Source organism: Boleophthalmus pectinirostris, unplaced genomic scaffold, assembly GCF_026225935.1.
Source record: "Boleophthalmus pectinirostris isolate CB_2022bp ecotype Guang Dong unplaced genomic scaffold, ASM2622593v1 HiC_scaffold_22, whole genome shotgun sequence".
In the NCBI taxonomy this organism is placed as follows: domain Eukaryota; kingdom Metazoa; phylum Chordata; class Actinopteri; order Gobiiformes; family Gobiidae; genus Boleophthalmus; species Boleophthalmus pectinirostris.
In genome coordinates, this window is record NW_026571190.1 from 36,510,027 (window position 1) to 36,535,572 (window position 25,546).

The 25,546-nt window shown below is 38.9% G+C and overlaps 1 protein-coding gene across 1 annotated transcript in view; it reads right to left on the reverse strand.

Moving 5' to 3' along the window:
• The window catches only part of znf827 (zinc finger protein 827), a 288,642-nt gene that overhangs the window by 23,659 nt on the left and 239,437 nt on the right, over positions 1-25,546 (reverse strand). The window contains exon 11 of the mRNA XM_055158504.1: positions 17,885-18,051. Coding sequence (XP_055014479.1) covers positions 17,885-18,051 — 167 coding nt within the window. The remainder of the gene's footprint in view (positions 1-17,884; positions 18,052-25,546) is intronic.

Genomic DNA, 25,546 nt, shown 5'->3' on the forward strand with positions numbered 1-25,546 from the left:
TATTCAAAGTACTTTTTCATTTGTGGTATTCAAAGTACAGTTACTTTTTCATTTAGTGATGTTCAAAGTACAGTAACTTTTTAATTTGTGGTATTCAAAGTACTTTTTAATTTTTTTAATTTAGTGGTATTCAAAGTACAGTTACTTTTTCATTTGGTGGTATTCAAAGTACTTTTTAATTTTTTTAATTTAGTGGTATTCAAAGTACAGTTACTTTTTAATTTAGTGGTATTCAAAGTACTTTTTCATTTGTGGTATTCAAAGTACAGTTACTTTTTCATTTAGTGATGTTCAAAGTACAGTAACTTTTTAATTTTGTGGTATTCAAAGTACTTTTTAATTTTTTTAATTTAGTGGTATTCAAAGTACAGTTACTTTTTCATTTAGTGGTATTCAAAGTACAGTTACTTTTTCATTTGGTGGTATTCAAAGTATTTTTTCATGTGGTGGTATTCAAAGTACAGTTACTTTCTTACTTAGTGGTATTCAAAGTACATCTACTTTTTCATTTGGTGGTATTCAAAGTACTTTTTCATGTGGTGGTATTCAAAGTACAGTTACTTTCTTACTTAGTGGTATTCAAAGTACATCTACTTTTTCATTTGGTGGTATTCAAAGTATTTTTTTTATGTGGTGGCATTCAAAGTACAGCTACTTTCTTACTTAGTGGTATTCAAAGTACATCTACTTTTTCATTTGGTGGTATTCAAAGTATTTTTTATATGTGGTGGCATTCAAAGTACAGTTACTTTCTTACTTAGTGGTATTCAAAGTACATCTACTTTTTCATTTGGTGGTATTCAAAGTATTTTTTTATGTGGTGGCATTCAAAGTACAGTTACTTTCTTACTTAGTGGTATTCAAAGTACATCTACTTTTTCATTTGGTGGTATTCAAAGTATTTTTTTATGTGGTGGCATTCAAAGTACAGTTACTTTCTTACTTAGTGGCAAGGCAAGTTTATTTGTATAGCACAATTCGTACACAAAGTAATTCAAAGTGCTTTACAGAATAAGAAATACATTAAAATCATAATAATGGTAGTGGTATTCAAAGTACAGTTACTTTCTTACTTAGTGGTATTCAAAGTACAGTTACTTTCTTACTTAGTGGTATTCAAAGTACAGTTACTTTCTTACTTAGTGGTATTCAAAGTACAGTTACTTTCTTACTTAGTGGTATTCAAAGTAGAGTTACTTTCTTACTTAGTGGTATTCAAAGTAGAGTTACTTTTCCCAAAAACAACACATGGAGGAACTTGATCACTCAAATTCTCCTTCAAACTGCAGTAAGAAAAATAAAACTCTGCTGTTGTACATGTGTGTTTTTTCCTTCTCTAATCAGTGACAGGAAATACTTAAGATGGTGAAATGGTGAAACAAACAAAGCTGTTTTTAATCCAATGTTACGTTTTTACACCACAATTTCAACGCAACTCCATGTAAAAGTATTCGAAGTATTCAGAACACAGTAATCTGATCGGATCCTGGGCTGATTGAGTTACAAAAAATACATTTAAAAGGAGGTATTTGGTATTCTGTAACTAAATACATTTCCTCGTATTCTTCCCGTCGCTGAATACACCAGGGTCGTTTACAGCGCATCAGTCTCGGATGAAGGAAGCACATTATTTCTTTATGTTAAACAAAATGTTAGTCCAGCGCCAATGAGACAAACAGAAGGTGGTGTCATGAGTCAGTGGACCTCAACCCGGTGCCTCTTTAAATCTCACAGATATTTCCTCTTTGTTTTTGTGTAAACGGCTTGAACCACAATGAGAAAATGTCGGCTGTGTCCTCGCTGGAAGGTGTGAGGCTGAAGAATGTTGACCGTTGACAAGGTCGGGAGCAGTAATTGAACTGAAACATTCCTGAAAATACTTTGTCAATGCTTTTGTTTTTGGAAGTCAGAATGAACCGATGAAGATTTACTGAGCGTCACTGAACACCTTACAGAGCGGGTGTTTTACTTTTATGGGCAACACACAGTTAGATCATCGTCTTACCTTTTATTGTTTTGAAAATGCTGTATTCACTGAACACAATGGATTAACAGGTTTTATAAGTCTCACTTTCATTTTTAATAATAGTGATAATAATAAGTTTTCTTTTATTTTGAGGGGTTGTTGGTTTAACTTTTAAACTCTTGACTTTGAACTTCAAATGAACTGTCTGAAATTACTTGTATGTACAGTGAGTCTGCTAGTTTTATGTACTTTTGTGTGATTATTGTTGTACTTTTTTCTGTCCTGTAGATGATTTCACATCAACCTGCTGAGGGACTGAAGATGGAAATGAGCCACACTGGCTATAATGGCCATACCGGCTTGTAAAAACCTGATCCTGTCAGATCTCAGAAGCTAAACTAAGCCAAACCTGGTTAGTACTTGGATGGGAGACACTGGGAAAATCAGGTGCCACAGTGGGGCGCCAGTGGGAATAACTGTTGTTGTGTCCTTAGGCAAGACACTTCACCCACATTGCCTAGTATGAAAGTGGTGTGTGTTTGAGTGATGGTGGTGGTCGGAGGGACCGATGGTGCCGATTGGCATGGCAGCTGCGCTTCTGTCAGTGTGCCCCAGGGCAGCTGTGGCTACAATAGTAGTTTACCATCACCAGGTATAGAGTGAATGAATAATGCTGAATATGACTCTGGAAAGCGTCTAATGTGTGTAATCTGTGAAAAGCTCTATATAAATAAAGACTTACTTATAATCTTTACATATTTACATTTTTTATGTTCATTAATATGTGCTGTCCCTTTACAAATAAACAACAACAACACACAACAACACAACCACACAACCACACCACAACCACAACACACAACAACACCACAACAACCACAACAACCACACAACACCAAACAACAACCACAAAACCACAACCACAACAACCACAACAACACAACACCACAACCACCACAACACCACACACAACACACACAACAACAACCACCACCACCACAACCACCACAACACAACACACAACAACAACCACCACAACAACAACCACAACAACCACAACAACAACCACCACAACCACCACAACAACCACCACAACAACCACAACCACCACAACAACCACAACAACCACAACAACCACAACAACAACAACCACACAACACAACCACCACAACCACCACAACAACCACAACAACCACAACAACCACAACAACAACCACCACAACCACCACAACAACCACAACAACACCACAACAACAACCACCACAACCACCACAACCACCACAACAACCACACACAACACTACACAGCGCTTTTCCAGACGCTCATAGTCACTTTACAATTTCATGCATCATTTATTCACTTCATACCTGGCGGTAAGTTATTACTGTAGCCACAGCTGTCCCTGGGACTGAGGAAAGCGTGGCTGCCAATCTACGCCATCGATCCCTCCAACCACCACCAACACTCACACACACACACCACACACCGGGCAATGTAGGTGAAGTGTCTTGCCTAACGACACAACTATTATTTTGCGACTGGCGCCGACATTGGCTGGTGCCTGAACTCACACTTCCGGGGTTTTTACGAACGGTCTAGTGTATTCCGATTCCTGACCTAGTCGCTGGAGAGAAATGAAACTGAGCGGAGGCACTAGATGATCCCCGCGATAAGACACTCCCCCTTCAGAGCGCAATCACAACACAGTCAGGTCCATCCCACTAATTAAACGACCTCACACTGCATCCGATTTAGACTTAGACTTAGACAAACTTTACTGATCCACAAGGGAAGTTATGTCAAGTTGCCGTTTACAGTTTTGTGTCATATTTTTGTATATTTATGGTAGAATTCTCGTGTAGGAACGCAGAATCTTTCAGCTCAACGTAAAGAAGGTTCAATTAGGCCCCGGGAGACATCTCAAAAATACTCAAACCTGCATGGATGACATCTAAAACCTCTAAAGAGAACGTTATAACATGGCAGAGAGATATTTTTTTACTTGAAGCTTATATTATATTTTGAAAGTTGTTGCAAAAATGAATAAAAATTACTGACAACAATTTTTTTTAACCTTTAATAAAAACCCTGCTCAAGTCACATTTGCCGAGTATATTTGTAAGTAAACCCAGATATGAACACCGGCCCAGTGTGTTATTAGTTGTTGTCCATCTTGCGTCTGACGGAGATAAATGCCAGCGCAGGGTGGGAGACTTAAACCGTGGCCACAGTGGCATCGTAAAGCTGCTTCTTCTTCTTCTGTGGACCCAAGGCCTATTGATTTCTTTCCCCTCGGGCACGATAAGGGCCAACCTCCTCAGATAAACAAGGCCAGAGCCACCCCTGAAAGACCCCCACACTCTACCACAACACACACCTGCACACACACACACACACAAATATGGGCAACAGTCTGCAATAAAGTGAACAAAGCTCTTTCAGACAAAAACAACCCGACTGACCAGTTCACGCCCTTCATTTAAAAGGTCCAATATTACGCAAAATTGACTCCTGCGAGGTTTTATCCATGTTAAAATTGTTGTTACCTCGTCCAAACAGACCTGGAGTTGTTTTTTTTTTTGTTTCGTTCACACATGTTTGAGTGATTATTAGTATTTATTATTAGACTGTTTACATCTGCAAAGCTCAAAATGGTCTGATCCATGGCAGGAAGTTGCAGAAACGGGCAGGTTTTACAGCCGGGTAGTGATTACACACGGGTGGGTTGGGACTAAACCAGGTCTAAACCAGGACTACACCGGGACTACACCAGGACTACATCAGGACTACACCGGGACTACACCGGGACTAAACCGGGACTAAACCGGGACTACACCGGGACTAAACCAGGTCTAAACCAGGACTACACCAGGTCTAAACCAGGACTACACCAGACTACAGGACTACACGGGACTACACCGGGACTACACCGGGACTACACCGGGACTACACCGGACTAAACCAGGTCTAAACCAAACCAGGACTACACCAGGATTACACCAGGACTACACCAGGACTACACCAGGACTACACCGGGACTAAACCAGGACTAAACCGGACTACACCGGGACTACACCGGGACTACACCGGGACTAAACCAGGTCTAAACCAGGACTACACCAGGACTAAACCAGGTCTAAACCAGGACTACAACCGGACTAAACCAGGACTAAACCAGGACTAACCAGGACTAAACCAGGACTACACCAGGTCTAAACCAGGTCTAAACCATGACTACACCAGGTCTTCACCAGGACTACACCAGATCTAAACCAGGTCTAAACCAGGACTAAACCAGGATTAAATGACGACTACACCAGGACTAAACCAGGACTACACCAGGTCTAAACCAGGTCTAAACCATGACTACACCAGGTCTTCACCAGGACTACACCAGATCTAAACCAGGTCTAAACCAGGACTAAACCAGGATTAAATGACGACTAAACCAGGACTACACCAGGTCTACACCGGGACTACGCGGGGACTACACGGGGACTTCACCAGGACTACACCAGATCTAAACCAGGTCTAAACCAGGACTAAACCAGGATTAAATGACGACTAAACCAGGACTAAACCAGGTCTAAACCATGACTACACCAGGTCTTCACCAGGACTACACCAGATCTAACCAGGTCTAAACCAGGACTAAACCAGGACTTAAATGACGACTACACCAGGACTAAACCAGGACTACACCAGGTGTAAACCAGGTCTAAACCATGACTACACCAGGTCTTCACCAGGACTACACCAGATCTAAAACCAGGTCTAAACCAGGACTAAACCAGGATTAAATGACGATTAAATCAGGACTAAAACCAGGTCTAAACCAGGACTACACCAGGTCTACACCGGGACTACGCGGGGACTACGCGGGGACTACACCAGGACTACACCAGATCTAAACCAGGTCTAAACCAGGTCTAAACCAGGATTAAATGACGACTAAACCAGGACTAAACCAGGTCTAAACCAGGACTACACCAGGTCTACCAGGACTACACCGGGACTACACCGGGACTACACCAGGACTACACCGGGACTACACCGGGACTAAACCAGGTCTAAACCAGGACTACACCAGGATTACACCAGGACTAACAGGACTACACCGGGACTAACCGGGACTAAACCAGGACTACACCGGGACTACACCGGGACTACACCGGGACTAAACAGGTCTAAACCAGGACTACACCAGGACTAAACCAGGTCTAAACCAGGACTACACCGGGACTAAACCAGGACTAAACCAGGACTACACCAGGACTACACCAGGACTAAACCAGGTCTAAACCAGGTCTAAACCATGACTACACCAGGTCTTCACCAGGACTACACCAAATCTAAACCAGGTCTAAACCAGGACTAAACCAGGATTAAATGACGACTACACCAGGACTAAACCAGGACTACACCAGGTCTAAACCAGGTCTAAACCATGACTACACCAGGTCTTCACCAGGACTACACCAGATCTAAACCAGGTCTAAACCAGGACTAAACCAGGATTAAATGACGATTAAATCAGGACTAAACCAGGTCTAAACCAGGACTACACCAGGTCTACACCGGGACTACGCTACGCGGGGACTACGCGGGGACTACACGGGGACTACACGGGGACTACACGGGGACTACACGGGGACTTCACCAGGACTACACCAGATCTAAACCAGGTCTAAACCAGGTCTAAACCAGGACTAAACCAGGATTAAATGACGACTAAACCAGGACTAAACCAGGTCTAAACCAGGACTACACTAGGTCTACACCAGGACTTCACCAGGACTACACCAGATCTAAACCAGGTCTAAACCAGGACTAAACCAGGACTTCACCAGGACTTCACCAGGACTTCACCAGGACTTCACCAGGACTTCACCAGGACTTCACCAGATCTAAACCAGGTCTAAACCAGGACTAAACCAGGTCTAAACCAGGTCTAAATCAGGACTACACCAGGACTACACCAGGACTACACCAGGACTTCACCAGGACTACACCAGGACTACACCAGGACTACACCAGGTCACCTTGGACTTAAGAGAGAGAACCCAGAGCCCGTGGAGCAGTGGGCCCGCAAAATGCAATGGGGCAACAGCTGCACTTAGCCCCGTGCAGCGGAGCTCTTCCCCGGTCCTTTCGCCCGCGGTCACCCGACAGTCTATGCCAGCGCACCTATCCGAGCCCATCTCAACAGTGAGTCCTGGTTCAGTTATAGTTTAGTCCTGGTTTAGTCCTGGTTCAGTCCGTGGTGTGTGCGGTGCAAAAGTCCAGCATCTCGATCAATATTTCTTCTGCTCAGTAAATAAATCCTGTGAAGTGATGACAGTCGAGTCGCATCTGTGAATTCATATTCGTACTGAAGAAAGCGAAACCGTTTCATTTCATTTCGTGTTTGTAATTCTTGAAGTTGTAACTTATCAATTTGTATTTTGATGGTGGTACTGCGCGGGTGCGGGAGGGTGCAGGTCTCCAAAAATGGACCCATGCAGAGCTCTGATCCATCGTCCGCAATTCCAGGGCTGAAATGATCCAAATGATTCCAGTGAAGGTGTATGGAGCACTTCCTGTATTACTACATGACATCACAAGCTGGAACTGAGCTTTTTCTTTTTGAGGGAAGAACTCCAATGAATCTAAATCTGCAGGGTTTGTGTGTTTAAACATGTGCGAATGAAACAAAACACAACTCCAGGTCTGTTTGTGATGAAAAAAAACATTATAACATGGACCAGAAAATAGCGTAATATGGTCCCTTTAAAAGTCCGCACAAAGTCCAGGGACGGGGCCGCAGCTGAAACGCTCTTCCACCACTTCTCTCGTCTCTTTCCTTTGAACCGAGAGCTGGCCGCATTCAACAGTTTATAGTGGGCTAATGTTACAGGAACCACTGATTCCAACAGACACGAGGCGTATAAAAACACTGCTCATTGCTCAGGAATTTGGACTTATAAAGTGTTTAAAGGCCACAGGCTTATTTAATCTACTTTAAATGGAGTGATCTTGGAGTTACTTCTTAGAGGCTGCTCCGATACAAACTGTGTGGGTAATTTAGATCTGAGTTAGTGCGTATAAACAGGCTGATTTGTTAAGCTATACATCGGGACTGGATGTGATGTCTATTTTCGGCGTTAACACTTGCGATAAGACACTAAATGATATTCTAAATCATGTTTTTCTTACTTAAAGGTGGGTAACTTTTCGGTTGGGGGTCCGTCGCCTGCTTCTTTCTATGGATATGTCATTGCTGTGCCTGAAATGTTCCACAGTGTGACATTAAACAGCTCTACTTTACATTTATTCAATTACAGGTGGTTCTATAGCTCAAAAATACCAAAAAAACAGGCGTTCGTTTGCGCCTCTCCACAGATCTGACCTGTAACTAGGGTTGTCCCGATTCAATCACGTGATCGGAAATCGGCACCGATCATGTGATTGTGGATTCGATCTGGACTTGGATGTTACGTGCTGATCAGGTATCGGATAAATAATATACCGTATTTTCCGGACTATTAGGAGCTCTGGATTATAAGACGCACTGTCATTAAATGGTCTATTTTCAAGCTTTTTTCACAAATAAACCGCACCGGACTTTAAACGAAACACAACAGTTGGATGGGTGAGTGCTTTTGTTTGTTTGTGTCGTTCACGGTGACTCCGGGCTTTGTTCAGTTGTGGCGTGTAGGGAGGGTGTGTCTGGATTGTCGGCGTGTTCGCAGTGACTCAGTTGTTCAGTCGTGTCTAGAAGCGACACATTGCGCTCGCTTTTTTCGGTTCGTTCCTCTGTTCCGTTCCTCGTCGGCGTGGAGTGATGAGTGTGTCTGTGGGTGTTTTTCTCCGCGCGGTCGCTGTCTGCTCCCTGTGTGTTTGTGTGTTCTGTGGGTGGTGCGGCTTTGTAGTTTACTGAAGTCGTGCTGGGACACCCGAGTGGATTCGTGTATAGGGCGCTCTGGATTGCGGGGCGTGCTGTCGTTTTTTTTTCGCGCCCAATAGCCCGGAAAATACGGTACATATATAACACACAGGACACAACAGTTTTTCTGAGGAGCAGGACTTGTTCAGGGATGTCCAGTTAGTGTGACTGTCTGTCCCAGCGCCTGTTGTACTAGAGGTCCGTCCAGCGGCATGAAGAGTCTATTGAGCGGTGGGAGCGATGTTGCGGTGCTGATGTTGCTCCTCTGTGGGTTTGTGGATGTGGTGGGGGTGCGGGGGAGAGAGGCTGTGGGGCTTCTGTCATCTCGTTTTTATCTGATAAGATTTTGTATTGTTTGGATTTCATAGACGAGCCTAAATGTTTCAAATGTAATGCACAGGCTTCCATATAATATCAAATATACAAAGTGTGGATTGTATAGAGCAGGGGTGGGCAAACTTTTTGACACATGGGCCATAAAAGGGTTCTAAAATTGGACGGAAAGGCCGGACAAGGAGCAGATGGATGGAGTGTTTTGATAATCCACCTCATAAGAGAAAAAAAAAAACATGGGATATGTAGAAAACACGTGCTTGAATTTCAATTGAAAATCATTACAAAGCATTACAGCTTTGACTCTTATAATTTAGTTCGGCGGGCCAGATTAAAAAGATTGAAGGGCCGCATTTGGCCTCCGGGCCGTAGTTTGCCCACCCCTGGTATAGAGTCTAGTCTCAGGTCTGATCTCATTCTGGTCTGGTTCCTGTTTTGTCCAGTTGATTAAGTTTACTAAGTTACACATTCCAAGACCAGACTGTGGTAAAAGTAAAGATTTTCAACAATGATGGTGCACGGTTAGAAAAGTTAACAAAATTAAAGTTTTGGACATTTGATTTTTCACAAGTTCAGCCCAAATACTACACATGAAATCAATACAATCTGACCCCCCACATCCCATACATTCTGGATCTTATTCTTTTGCTCTTGGTTCATTTCATAATGTTTTATAGAAGTACTGGATCGGCACTCGGTATCGGCAGATACGCAAAATCAAATGTGATCGGGACATCTCTACCTGTAACTTTGTCTGGTTTGTTTTTCATATAGATAGAAAGGTTTATGTTTAATGCCACACTGTGAAACATTCCAGACGAAAACACAATACTGTATGTCCACAAAGAAAAGCATTTGACGGACCCTCCACCGGAAAAGTTACAAAATGCACTTTTAAACTCAACTTTTTCAACTTTTCACAAATGCATATTCTATAAATGACACGTGGTTTTAGAACAAAGTCGTGTTTCCTTTTTTATATTTTTAACATTAAACTCTAAAATGTCACTTGTGTCAGAGACCGTTAGAATAAAGGTTAGCATGTCGGGTACAGACATATAGACCTATGCATTTTTTATATCGTCATTTTTATTAGTAATTGTGGTTAGATTTAAGACATTTGTTTAAGAGTGCACAATGTAAACAACTCCAAAAGCAATCGTATTATAAACAAGACTGAAATATGATCTAATAAACTAACTGAGTTCATTTACATGGACACGAGTATCCGAGTTATTTGAAATATTCCGGTTCCCTGTATCCCGGTTTCAGTATCCCGGTTATGAGAAATAAGTGAAACTACAACAGGCGAGATGTTTTTTTTTTCTTTTAAACAAGTCTTTCTCAAGTCAATCTCACCTTTTTGTTCAAAATCACACACCTAAAATCGATCACCGCCTCCTAAAAATGCGTTTAAACCCATTTTGTATTTGTTTTTCTTTTTTTCGGACTCAGAAAATCTAAAAAATTTCAGATCGTTTTGTCGGCGTTTGCTTTCGCGTGGATTCTGTCACCACGGTTACCGCCGAACAATCCGCATAATATACATGTAGTGTCGCCGCGAAGTATCAATACGAGAATCTCATTAGTTTCAGATCGTGTTTGTAGAAAAAGACAGACGTAGTTCTTTGCCGAGGAGCACTTTAATGCTCGCTTTTCCTTTTTCTGCTTTTAATATCTTCACATTGATTAAGATCAGATGTAGCTCTGTTCGTACTTCACTTTCTAAAGCAGTACACTCAGATATTACGCCGTGTAGAGTGGTCTTTTATTAGGACAGTTTTGAGTCTTAATAGAGCAAAATTCCTGCTCATTAATCAGCATCTTATAAGTGCCAAATAGAGGGATCGTGTGAGCAGAGGTGAAGAGCTCATCGATGCTAATTTGGGTTTATTACATTTAAGAGAAATTACCTTTTTGTTTAGACAGAGACAGACCCGACCAGTGGCGGAACATAACGAAGTAAAAGGAGTAAAAGTACTGCGCTTAAGTATGCATTTTTGGTGTCTGTACTTTTAAAGTGGATCATTTTTGCTTTTACTCCACTACGTTTTTGTATTTTTATTAGTTTGAGACCTGCTGGAAAAGGTTAAAGTTTTTTTTTTTTTTTTTTCAAACACATTCGTAGTTTGAGAAAATAAAAATATACAAATAAAAACAACTAGAAAATAATTCAAAATAAATTAATAAATAAATTAATAACTGATTTAATTGTTTCTGTTAAACAAAATTCAGCAGAAATCTTTATCAAAATCACCACATTTGAAGCCTTTTAAGACCTCAAAATTGGCACAAAATACTCTTGAAGTACAACTTTAAGCAGTGTTTTTTTGAGGTGGTACTTTTATTTTTACTTAAATGATACTTTTACTCTTTAGTACTTTTAGTACTCTAGACTAAACCAGGCTTGAGACCAAGACTAGGACTGAGACCGGGACTGAGGCCAGGACCAGACCAGGACCAGACTGTGATTGAGACTGGGACCAGACCGGGACTGAGACCGGGACTGAGACCGGGACTGAGACCGGGACTGAGACCGAGACTGAGACCGAGACTGAGACCGGGACTGAGACCGGGACTGAGACCGGGACTGAGACCGGGACTGAGACCGGGACTGAGACCGGGACTGAGACCGGGACTGAGACCGGGACTGAGACTGACTGAGACCGGACTGAGACCGGGACTGAGACTGAGACCGGGACTGAGACCGGGACTGAGACCGGGACTGAGACCGGGACTGAGACCGGGACTGAGACCGGGACTGAGACCGGGACTGGACTGACTGAGACCGGGACTGAGACCGGACTGAGACTGTGATTGAGACTGGTAGCAGACCGGGACTGAGACTGAGACTGAGACCGGGACTGAGACCGGACTGAGGGACTGAGACCGGGACTGGGACTGAGACCGGGACTGAGACGGGAGACCGGGACTGAGACTGAGACTGAGACTGAGACTGAGACCGAGGATGAGACCGTGAGACCGTGATTGAGACCGGGACCAGATCGGGATTGAGATTGATTTATTTTACTTATTTACCAATATTTTATGTTTTTTTATGGATTTGATTTGACTGGTTTTATTGTTTTAGGACTGGTATGACCAAATTTGAGCAATTTACCTTTTTGTTTTCTTCTTTTTATGATCTCTGTGCAGCACTTTGTTTGTAAAATGTCCTATAAATACATATAAATAAATCCCATATCCACAGAAACACACAGGTGAAGTAACCCCAACCAAAAAGTTCCACAGTGCACCTTTAAGTCACAAAAATGAGCACTTCTTCCACCACCGAAACCAAAACCGTTCTCTCTCCGTATTTAAGCACAAAAAGGGAACATTTGTGTGCTGGATAAGTCCTCTAAAAATACTTCTAATTCATCTTCTCTTGTTTCACCAAAGAATGTAAGTCCAATGTGCTAAAGAGCAGAGCCAACACAATAGAGCCCGAGTCCAAGTTCAGCGCTGTGACTATTCTGAGCTGTGAACAAGAGCCTCCATGTGTACGCTCCCACCCACTCCGCAAACGCACCCAGATTCAGAAACACCACCGCAAATGACTTCACTATTTGGTTTAATATCTCTGCTCACGAACGCCTCAATGGGACTCGTGTTCTTTTATTTGCTCAATGGGAGAACGGAGCCGACGCGCAATCTGTTCGGGACGTGACGGTATAGATTTGTTTTCGCGGTATTTATTGCGATGTTGCGACTTTTTTCTCGACATAATCCAAGTAAATAAGGTTTAAAAGTGCTTAATAACATTGATTCGGCATGTAAACAGGATTGAAACAGAGCAAAGGATCATGGTCTATGTAGTTCTCTCAGTTTTTTTAGCTGTTGCTGCACCATAACAATGAATTTAAGCAGATAAACTTGTGTATTGTGAGACTTTTGACGATACGAAATCGCAATATTTTGGTTATTGTTACATCCCTACATTCTATAGTGTCAATATAAGTTAAAGAAGATCTACTATTTTGCTTTTTCGGCGTTTTAAATCACAGTATTCATCCAAACAACTTCCATCACTGCTGAATCCTACGCACATCTAGTCTGATTCATCAGCCGGTTTCATGTAGTGGAAACTGTCTGACCTCGCAGCATTAAGATTCGTTCGCTCGACGGTAGGTGGGTACTTTTTTTATTTAACCAATCGCTGCTATTTGGTCGTGACTTATGTAATGCGCCAAATCCCGTAGGAAGAAGGGCAATAACGTCTTTCCCCTTGATCAAATTCACCAAACATTCTCTTTATTCTGTCTTTAAATCCTCGATCTCGGGAATCGTTGACAACACAGAATATATGGCCCTTCGCTGATTGGCTTCCGGGGTTTTTGACCAAAATTTTAAAACTACACAACTGCAACTTTATTTGTAACGCACTTCAAAAACAACACAGACTGACCAAAGTGCTACAGAACATAATTAAATAAAACAACATATGAATAAAAACAGAATCCAATAAAATGTCAACATCTCAAACTGTGTCAAAGGCCGAAGTGAACAAGTGCGTTTTAAGAACAGGTATAGAATAGGCTGGAATAATGTACAAAGGCAGCTCAATCCACAGTTTTGGTGCTTGAGAAATCCTCAAAGCTCAAAATGCAGTGTTCCACCTTGTGATGTCATGAAGCAGTAGTTTTCAAGCTTTGTTCATTTGTTTAATCTTAATTTGAAGGGACATTAAGCAGTAGTAGTTTTTTATTCGGCCATTTTGCAGCACTATAAAACAAAACAAAACAAAACATAGACTACAACTCCATGGATCATGACTGAAAGAGTTTAGGCTAAAATAAAAAGTTCTTATGCCAAATCCTATTAAACAATGACAGAATTCCAAGAAAGAAAATCAGCGTATGAACAGCAAGTTTGCATTTACAATTTCATTTACGACTTACTGTATATAAGAGACAAAATATACTTAAAACAAACTAAATTTAAAGAATAATTCATTCATTCCAGAGCTCTGTATCTTTCAAAACTTAACGCTTTATACTCTTTTTTTAAAGGCTTCTACAGTGTTGGACTTTTTTTTTTTAATCATCACTCAGATATTTCCATACACTAACCCGGGGGTGTCCAAACGTTTTTCATCAATGGTCACATATCTAAACACAGATGAAGCAGAGGGCTGATCGAGGGCCGTAAACTGGTGCTCAGTACAGTGAATAATTGAAATATGTGCATGTTTAACATGTTAGAATGAGTCATCAGACTATATTCATGATAAGATCCTCAAAACCACACACTAAATATTAAATATTAGTTTTATCAAGGCAGATTTTCAAAAAACTTGCAGTAAAAAGTTCATTTTTAATTGATGCAAGGTAATTTGGGCCAGTTCACCTGGAGGCCTGAGGGCCAAGAAAAGTTTGTCTGAGGGCCGCATTTAGCCCACGGGCCATAGTTGGACATGCCTGTACTAACCCCTATTTTTCTTTTTAGTTCTTAATTTTTTAAAGATGCCAATTTTGTTTTCGTTTATGGTCGCACAAAAAAAATTCATTAAAGCTCATAAAAACAGATGTTCCGCACCAGATTATAGCAACATTTGTTCATATAATCTTCAATATAATGATGTTAATTAAGTCAAATGAGTGCTCCAACCTGAAATTTGCACTTTAAAGTGAACATTTTATACAAAAAACTATATTTGAGTGATCCTTTATATAGAGTCTGTGTCTCTCCTCAGCTCTCTCTCTCTGTCACTTGTTCTACACACACTATTTGCAGATAATTCCGCTGTTAATCAAATCAGATATCGGTCTTAAAGCTCCAAGATTTGCCCGATATTTGAGAAAAACTTGAAATAAATAAAGCTTTAGAGCGGCATTAGCTTTTGTCCATCAGAAGGGGGCACTAAACTAAACACAGAGCTCAACCTGGTGCCAGAGGAGACTTAAAAATTGCAGTTACACATCTTTTTTTCCTGTTCTTATGCAGAGATAATAGTAACTTAAACATCAAAGTACAATATGGTGTCTCCTATAATATAATTTGGAGAATATGGTGAAAATCTGTCCTACATTTTGGCTCATTAGATACAATTATAAGAGCTAATCGACCATAGGAAAACACAAAAAAAACAAAAAAAAAAACATCTGCTGATCTCTATGCAGTATCAAAACAAAGAGAAGTAGTTTTAAAATCCTATATAATGCATAATAAACATCACATTTTCAAACTCAATTTCAATACTAAAGGTAAAGATTTGATACGAGATACAAATTTTGATGCCACTAAGAAACTTTTTTAGAGAATAGTGAGTAATTTTCAACTAAAAATAACAATAATTAAAGATACAGTGTGGTTAAGATCATTGTAAAGCTCTTTTTATTTTTTTTAAATGTTCAGTTTTGCCATTTATATTGGAACAGATGTGCAATTTCAATCAATCAATTAATCAAACTTTAAATTTTTTGTATGAATAGTGCTTTACAGTGATTAAAAACAATGCCACATGTCGTTCCAACAGGGTCTAAAAGTTTATCTATGTGCAATTTAAAATCACCGGTTATAATAATCACATTAAAGGACATATAGATAAAAACTCAAAGAACTCATTGATAAAAAAGATTGCATTTTTTTGGTGGTCTTTATACCGTGACGCATAAAATTTGGGGGTTGCTAAAAACAATTCAGTGGTGTTCGAAACTTGTAAAATTGTTCAGTAAAATAGGTTTGAGGGAGAAAGTGTATAGAAGCAGTGCCACTTCCCCTTTTACCATTTCTACCAATTTATGATTTGATAAAAATATTCTGATCAAACTTCACATTCTCAACACGTGCAGAATATTTGACAAAAAGATTGAAATATGAACTTAGTGACAATCCCATTTCAGAACATGTTTGTACAGATCTAAACTACAGGGTTACCAACTATTTTATTCACTTGACAGGAGATTTTATTGTTTGTGAGGGAAATTACAGAGCTTTCAAAATATTAGACTTTGAGATTTACCAATTGTGTCCAGTCTAATTGTGATTTCGATTTGATTTCTTTTGAAGCCCTGATTTTAACATTTATGAATTTAAGCCACACCTCATCTGTATTTAAAAGAATAGGGAAAAATCTGATTCTTATCAATACTAAAACTAATATCAAAACTAGATACTCATTCAAGTAAGTGATACAGGAAAGAAAACAACAACAACAAAACACATGACTGGATAAATATGATCTTTCCTGAACAGTTTCTTCTTGAGTTTTATCAGCACTAACATGACGTACTAAACAAATTTATTTATTATAGTTATTTTGTGTTGAAAATTACAAATATGTCTAAAACAGGCCCTCTTAAATGGACGTTTTTACAGAATAAATTACCTTATTTTTCATACATAATGCGCCTTATAATCGTGGTGTAATTCGTCCGGCGTTGCCTTTCTGTCTTGGTGAATGTGGATTATGAATGTGAATGTGGGTGGATTATTTCATTTATTTATTTTTTTTCCCCTATGAGGATGACTCAAATATACCTCGAGTAATAATGTGTTTAATGCAGCTTTGCACAAATTTGTTTACGTTTAACAGAAACCGAAACTTAAAACCACATGGCTCATTTGCATAAACTTAAGTGCTTAAAAAAACTGTTCGCTCCTTGTGACTGATGCAGTTCATCTCGACTCAGTGGAATATGAGCGTGTTCTCCAACAATCTTTTAAGCAGCGAGGCTTTGTAGTTTACCAAAGTCGTCCTAAAACATTTTGACAGATTTTTGAGCACCGTGTACCACATAAAATCAGTTTGAGGTCAGTAAACACAACCAGAATTAATACATACGTGCAGGTGCGCCTTTGCACATTCCATTGTGTGTATTTTTATATTTATGTATGTTTCGCGGCATGACTGGTCGTAGTATAATTAGGCCACCTATCAATGGCATGCTTTCCTTCTGCTGCGCTCTTGCTGTGCACCGCCTCGCCCTCCACACACCTGGATGTACGCTCATCTCCCTGCGCGCCCCGTTGCCTTTGCTGCTCGGCACAGGCCGCACCATGCCTTTTAGCTGCAGTTAGACTTTTGTGTTTGACTTGGTGGACTCGGCTGTCCCGTTTTCACTTTTGTTTGGTAAGGTTAGTTTGGGGAAGTCTTTTTTCCCTTAGGTTTGTGATTCTGGTACCAGCTTCTGGCCCGGTGCCGCATCATTTTGTTCTGTTTGGCCGACTCACCAGGTCCATCTTTCAGTTGTTACTTTGTTTTTAGGCACGGGAGGGGATTTAGCGTTTTTTAAAGTAAATTAAAATTAATGTTTGATCCACCCGGGTCATAACAAAGGCACACTGTCGATTCTTAAGAACATTACAAGATTGTAAGTGCTCCTTATAGTCCGAAAAATACGGTATGTTTTGATGGTGCTAAATGTTTGTTTTTTTTATCATTAATGTTGAACTTTTATATTGTTAAAATAGTGGATGGACTTGTCTTGAATCTTTTTCTTTAACTATTTATATGGTATTTTTTTTGCATATTATGAAAACTACATGTGGAAGGTAATGACCATGCAAATAAAGAATAAAAAAGAGCTTTTAAAATGATAATTTGTGTATCAAAATCTGTATAGAGTATGGAGTTTTCTCTTTAGCACTGAAATAGAGTTGGAAAAGTTCGTGTGGTGCCAACGTGTTCTGAGACGTCGTGTTAAACCCGGCGTTACCTGCGTGCCCGGTGCTGATGTGTCCCTTCATGTCTCCCTCGTCCATGCACACGAAGTCACAGGAGCTGCAGCAAAGGGAGAACATCCACTGCTCGCGGTCCACATGGAGAGACATGTGGCTCACAAACTGGGCGTTCAGCTCCGTCTGGAAACCGCACACATGGCAGCTGGACCCACAAGACAGGGGGAAGAATCAGACCACAGAGACGGGCACAGACGGGCACAGGCAGCGCTACATTCTGCTGCATAAATTCATAAGTGGCACGCAAGCCAGCCGCGTTTGACAAATCATTACAATTGGAAATGTGGAACAAAGAGGATTAAAAGCTGGCTAGTGATTTTTAATTTCAGAGTCAAGAATGTGCAACTAAAAAGACTGAAGGGAAGTGAAGGATTTGAAGTGGCCGTGGACGTTTTTTTTCTGCGTTTCCGAGCAGAATCTTTAGTTTCAGTACAGATACATCGTTTAAGTGGCTTTTTACGGTAGATATAAGACCACTGAGTGATTTCTGCATTTAATAATAAAGCGTTTTATGGAGCTCAGCAGCGACCGCCAATGCCCCTGCTTCTGGAAGTCAATTTCTCATTCAGTTTTCCCATAGACTTTCCAAAAAATATATATTAAAAGTTTGAAAGCTCAGCTACGTGGAAACTAATGACCACAAGACAATCTGTGAGTCATTCATTCATTTGTTTTTCAATATAAAACCAAAAATAAGAAAACGAAAAAAAAAAAAAAAAACCTACCATTTTCTTCGTTATTTGTCTCCAAAACCGGAAATGAAAAAACAGATAATGATTTGTTTGTTTCAGTTTTTGATTTTGTGTTTAAATGAAGAAAGGAAAAAATGGATAACGCACTGCATACGGACTGAACCAGGACTAAACTGTTTTCAGTCCTGGTCTGGTCCCAGCCTCAGTCCTGGTCCTGTTCCCAGTCTCAGTTCTGGTCTGAGTTCTGGTCTGGTCCCGGTTTCAGTTCCAGTCTCAGTTCAGGTCTCAGTTCTGGTCTCAGTCACAGTCTAGTCTCTGTCTGGTCCTGGTTTCAGTCTCGGTCCTGTTCCCGGTCTCGAGTTCTGGTCTGAGTTCTGGTCTGGTCCCAGTCTCAATCCCAGTCTCAATCCCAGTCTGGTCTCGCTCTGGTCCCGGTCTCAGTCCTGGTCCTGTTCCCAGTCTCAGTTCTGGTCTGAGTCCCGGTCTGAGTCCCGGTCTGAGTCCCGGTCTCAGTCCCGGTCCTCAGTCCCGGGTCTCAGTCCCGGTCCTGCTCCCGGTCCTGCTCCGTCTCCTCCCGGTCCTGCTCCCGGTCTCAGTTCTGGTCTGAATTCTGGTCTGGTCCCAGTCCCAGTCTCAATCACACTCTGGTCCTGGTCTCACTCCCGGTCTCACTCCTGGTCCTGTTCCTGGTCCTGTTCCTGGTCTTAGTTCTGGCCTGAGTTCTGGTCTGAGTCCGAGTCTGAGTCCCGGTCTCAGTCCCGGTCTCAGTCCCGGTCTCAGTCCCGGTCTCGCTCCCGGTCCTGTTCCCGGTCTCAGTCCTGGTGTGAGTTCTGGTCTGATCCCATTCTCAGTCCTGGTCCTGGACTCTGTGCTGGTCTAGTCCCGGTCTGGTCCCGGTCTGGTCCCGGTCTGGTCCCAGTCCTGGTTCAGACCGTATGTGGTGCAAACGTCCGAAATCCCGTAAACAGGAAACGGCCGTTATCCATTTTTCCATTTTGGTTTTGGAGACAAATAATGAAGAAAATAGTAGTTTTTTTTTCAATTTTCTTATTTTTGGTTTTATATTGAAAAACAAATGAACGAATGATACACGGATTCTAGACCCATACTATTATTTAAAATCTGTTTCTGAAACTTTACAAACCACTAATTTATTAAAACATTTCGCAGAATCTTTAGTTTAGTCCTTGATACTTTTGAACTCTTAATATGTGACATTTTTAGTAAGTCTACAGGAAAAATTTACAGAAAATGTACTTCTAGCGTGGGCAGTCACTGTTGAGCTCCACTGTCATAGAATCAGGGAGAGCGCTGTTAGCATTCTAGTCGTTTTTTTAGCATTACATTACATTACAAAACTCCGGTCGGCCTCTGAAAGTTCATCACGGTGAAAAATAAAGATGTGAGGAACGCGCAGGTTAAATGAGGAATAACTTTGGACCCGTGTAAGCGCTTAACAAAATGAATTCATTATATTTATGATTAAAAGTGCACTATGTAACATTTCTGGTGTCAGTCCATTTATGTTCCATCTCCATCGAGACGAGCGGGCGGCACCGGCGGGCCAAGGTGAACCTGCTCAAGAAAGAATGCAGGTTTATGAAAGTATTTCAGCTGCAAAAACACGTGTAAGTGAATAAACTCAAGAAAGATGAGACACAGAGAGAGAAAGAAAGAGAGATAGACAGATAGATATAAAGAAATGGAGAGATAAAGAGTGAGATATAGATATACAGATATAGAGAGATACATAGAGATAGAGAGATAATAGATATAGATATTAGAGATAGATATAATAGATATAGATAGACAGAGAGAGAAATATATAGAGAGAGAAGAGAGAGATAAATACAGAGAGACAGAGATAGATATAATAGATAAAGAGAAATAGATATAGAGAGTTAGATAGAGCTAGATAGATAGATACAGACAGACAGAATAATAGGTACAGATATTAGAGATAGTCAGATAGATAGAAAGATAGAGAGATAATAGATAGATGGAGAGATAGACAGATATAATAGATAGATAGATAGATAGATAGATAGATAGATAGATAGATAGATAGATAGATATAATAGATGGATGGATGGATAGAAAGAAAGAGAAAGATAGACAGACAGAAAGAATAGGTAGATAGAAAGCTAGAAAGAAAAAGATAGATATAATAGATAGATATAATAAATAGATAGATATAATAGATAGATAGATATAATAGATAGATATAAATAGATAGATATAATAGATAGACAGATAGATATAATAAATAGATATAACAGATTGATCGATATAATAGATAGATATAATAGATAGATATATAAATAGATAGATATAATAGATAGATATAAATAGATAGATATAAATAAATAGATAGATATAATAGATAGATAGATATAATAGATAGATATAAATAGATAGATATAATAGATAGATATAATAGATAGATAGATATATAGATAGATATGATAGATATAATAATAGATATATAATAGATAGATATGATAGATAATAAATAAATAGATAGATATAATAGATAGATATAGATATAATAGATAGATAGATATATAGATAGATATAATAGATAGATATAATAGATAGATAATAATAGATAGATATAATAGATAGATATATATATAGATAGATATAATAGATAGATAGATATAGATAGATAAATAGATAGATATAATAGATAGATATAATAGATAGATATATAGATAGATAATAGATAGATATATAATAGATAGATATAATAGATAGATATAATAGATAGATAGATATAATAGATAGATAGATATAATAGATAGATAGATAATAGATAGATATAATAGATAGATATAATAGATAGATATAGATAGATAGATATAATAGATAGATAGATATAATAGATAGATATAATAGTATTATATCTATCTATCTATTATATGTATATCTTTCTCTTTCTATCTTTCTATCTATCTATTATTATAATAGATAGATAGAAAGAAAAAGATAGACAGATAGATATAGAGATAATATATATAGATATAATAGACAGATCGATAGATATACATACATTTATTTTGCCTGTTATTATAGAATAGAAATAGTTACTTTTTGTGTTATATCTATGTATTTACTTTTTTTATTTTTTTATTTATGTTCTATGTATTACTGTCCGAATAAATATTCATTCATTCATTCATATAGAAATACAGAGATATACAGAGATACATAGATATAGACAGATATATAGATATAGATCGATAGATATAGAGAGATAATAGACAGATTTAAAGAAATAGAGAGAGATAGATAGATATACAGATATAGAGAGATACATAGATATAGATAGAGAGATAGAGATGGATAAAGATAGATATAGAGAGATAGACAGACACAACAGATAATAGACAGACAGATATAGACAGATATAAATAGATGTAATAAATAGATAGACAGAAGAGAAATAGATATAGATAGATAGAGGGAGAGAGACAGAGATAGAGAGAAATATGGAGATAATAGAGAGACAGATAGAGATACAGACAGATAGATAGAGAGAAACAGAGATAATAGATAGATATTAGAGATATAAAGATAGAGAGATAATAGATATAGAGAGATAGAGGTACTGAGATAGATAGATAGATAGAGAGAGACATAGAGAGATAGATATAATAGAGATAGATAGACAGAGAGATAATAGATAAAAGAGATATAGAGATAGATATCGATAGAAAGAGGCAAATATAAGATAGATAAAGAGAGATAGACAGAGATAGAGAGACAGATAGATATAGATACATATAGAGAAAGATTTAGAGATATAGAGAAATAGAGATATTAGAGATAGATAAATAGATAGATAATAGATAGATAGATAGATAGATAGATAGATAAATAGATAAATAGATAAATAGAATAAATAGATAGATAGATAGATAGATAGAATAGATAGATAGATAGATAGATATAGATAGATAGATAGATAGATAAATAGATAGATAAATAGATAGATAGATAGATAAAAATAGATAGATAGATAGAATAGATAGATAGATAGATAAATAGATAGATAGATAAATAGATAGATAGATAGATAGATATAGATAGATAGATAGATAGATAGATATAGATAGATAGATAGATAAATAGATAGATAGATAGATAGATAGATAGATAGATAGATAAATAGATAGATAAATAGATAGATAAATAGATAGATAGATAGATAGAATATAGATAGATAGATAGAATAGATAGATAAATAGATAGATAAATAGATAGATAAAGATAGATAAATAAATAGATAAATAGATAGATAGATAGATAGATAGATAAATAGATAGATAAATAGATAAATAGATAGATAGATAGATAGATAGATAGATAAATAGATAGATAGATAAATAAATAGATAGATAGATAAATAAATAGATAGATAAATAGATAAATAGATAGTGTGACTGTGTTGTGTGTTATTGTGAAGTGTTTTGGGCGTCCTGAAAAGCACTATATGAATCAAAAACATTAGATAAGTTTCCATGGAGATAACAAAGTCAAGAAAGCCCACACCAGAAATGTTACACAGTGCACCTTTAAATCGCCCATATTACACTATTTTCTCATCTATATTAAAATGTTTCGTCCCATCAAAGTCAGACCTGGAGTTGTGTTTTGTTTCATTCACACACGTTTAACACACTAATCCAGCGTTCTTCTCTTAAATAAAAACACACTGTTCCACTTTGTGACATCATGTGGTGATACAGGAAGTGCTTTTTAAACCCCATACACCTTCACAAGAATAATTTGGATAATTTCAGCCCGATATTTACAGAACTAAACGTGAAATGTAGCTGCGTATTTTGAGTTTTGGAGATACAGACAATAAATATTAAAGGGTGAATGAAACGAAACTCAAATCCAGGTCTGTTTTTGAAGAGGTAAAGACATTACACGATCAATTTTGCGTAATCTAGAGCCGTACATTAATGTCTATCGGATTAACAGTGGACACTTCAGACGGGTCACGGCCGGCTGCGTGGAAGGCATCACTGTTTGGTTTGTGAGGTTGTGCACTCTGCCGTGACATTTAAGAGGAGCCAAACAAAAGGGTCAGGCTTGAGTCATGCGGACGGGACATGTCACTGCAGAGAAGTTCAATGTGTTCGCTGGAATCTTTTCAAACGCACAGCTTATTTATTTTTATGACCAAGCTGACAAAGTTTAGCGCTCTTCCTGTGCTAAAGAGGGCTTGAGTCATTGTAGTCGGGCCAAATCGAGCCAAGAAAGCAGTCTTGATACTTTGCAGCTGACGTTATCGACATTCTCTGGGGGTGTGGAGGTAACTGTAGGCACTGCTCTGTCTGTGACCTCGGGGAACATGCTTTTTTTTTTTTTTTTTTTTGCTGTACTAGAATCAAGTGTAATTGCACATCCACTACAGTAGTTGGCAGCATAGTGTCGGGTTTTTTTGCACCGAGTTCAGTGACCAAACCCTCAAGAGACGAAATTGGAAAAATATTTAACCAGGATGACAAAAAAGGCGGAGAAAGACGGAGATAATGAAACAAACGACCGCCTCCCCAAAGCTAAGACGAGGAAATGCGACGAAGTGTATGTAGCGCTCGACTTCATTGTGATTACGGTGGGAAATGAGGAAAGACGCTGTATTTACTGTGTCTAAAAATGTTGGCAGCGGACAGCATGAAGACAAATAAATAAAAGGTGTCGCGTAAAGACATTATGATAAGCCACTTGAGTTTTTGCAGCGAAAACGTGAAGATTATTGCCAAGAATCATCCCGCTTTATGAATACAAATTACCGTATTTTCGGACTATAAGTTGCACTTTTTTCATGGTTTGGGTGCGACTCATACTCCGGTGTGACTTATGTATTAAAATTTTCACACTGACAGTCACGAGAGGCTCTAGTCTTGGGTGTCAGTATCTGCTGCTCCTGTTCCTCCTGTACCACTGTCACTTCACTCTACTGCGCGTGTCTCCTGCAGAAAGAGCCTCTGTCCTGTCTGTATCATGTCAGTCGATCGCACAATTACTTCTGAACCACTGACAATTTAAAAAAAACTTATAAAGACAACCGAAACCATCGTGTCAGGATTCAGAAAGGCCGGAATAATTCCAACTGAAACTGACGACAGCGACACAGAAGAGGAAGCGGCGCTCTGTTTACCTCCGGAGGTCGTGGAGTTGCTCAGAAGTGACACCGAGGATGAAGAATTGAATGGATTTAGTGATTTTGAGTGAGATGGAGAATTTGGTAAACTTGTTATAGTTTATCGGAAGAACTGTTCATATGTGACGTTAACAGTCTGTTGTTCTCTGTTCTATTGTTATTGCTAGAACTTTCCTTTTAAGATGAAATGTCGATTCCTGGTCTCTGATTTTATAAAATATTTCCCCTAAAAAGTGCGACTTAGATATGTTTTAGTGCTTCTTTATTATGCATTTTTTGGCTACTGCGACTTATAGTCCAAAAAATACGGTATACTCTTTGTAGTCGCGGAGGAAAGTAGAGAGCACGAAATGTTTTCCTCTTCCAAGGGGGGCGTAACAGAAAAAAATTGATGAGCACTGACTTAGACTTTAATCTGATCCCCATAGAGATACATGTAGAACACCCCCAGCGTGATGAGTCACTGCAAAGTATCAGTCCTACAGAAATGCAAAATATTATACTTTATTTAACTATTTAGGAATTCAAGAATCTACTTCACAAATTCCGCATCATCAGACGTTTTCCACATACCTTTTGGCATAGCATCGTGAGCCGAATACCTGCAGTGAAACATTCTTTTACAAAACCTTTCTTTCTTTACACTTTTGAAAGGACTTAGAAGCCGAAATCACACCAGAAAAAAAATACCTCGCAAATTCCTCAGAGGTCAGCCAAAAACCTTTAAAAAATCCAAGACTCGTTACCCTTTTATTTGTTACATAATGCGC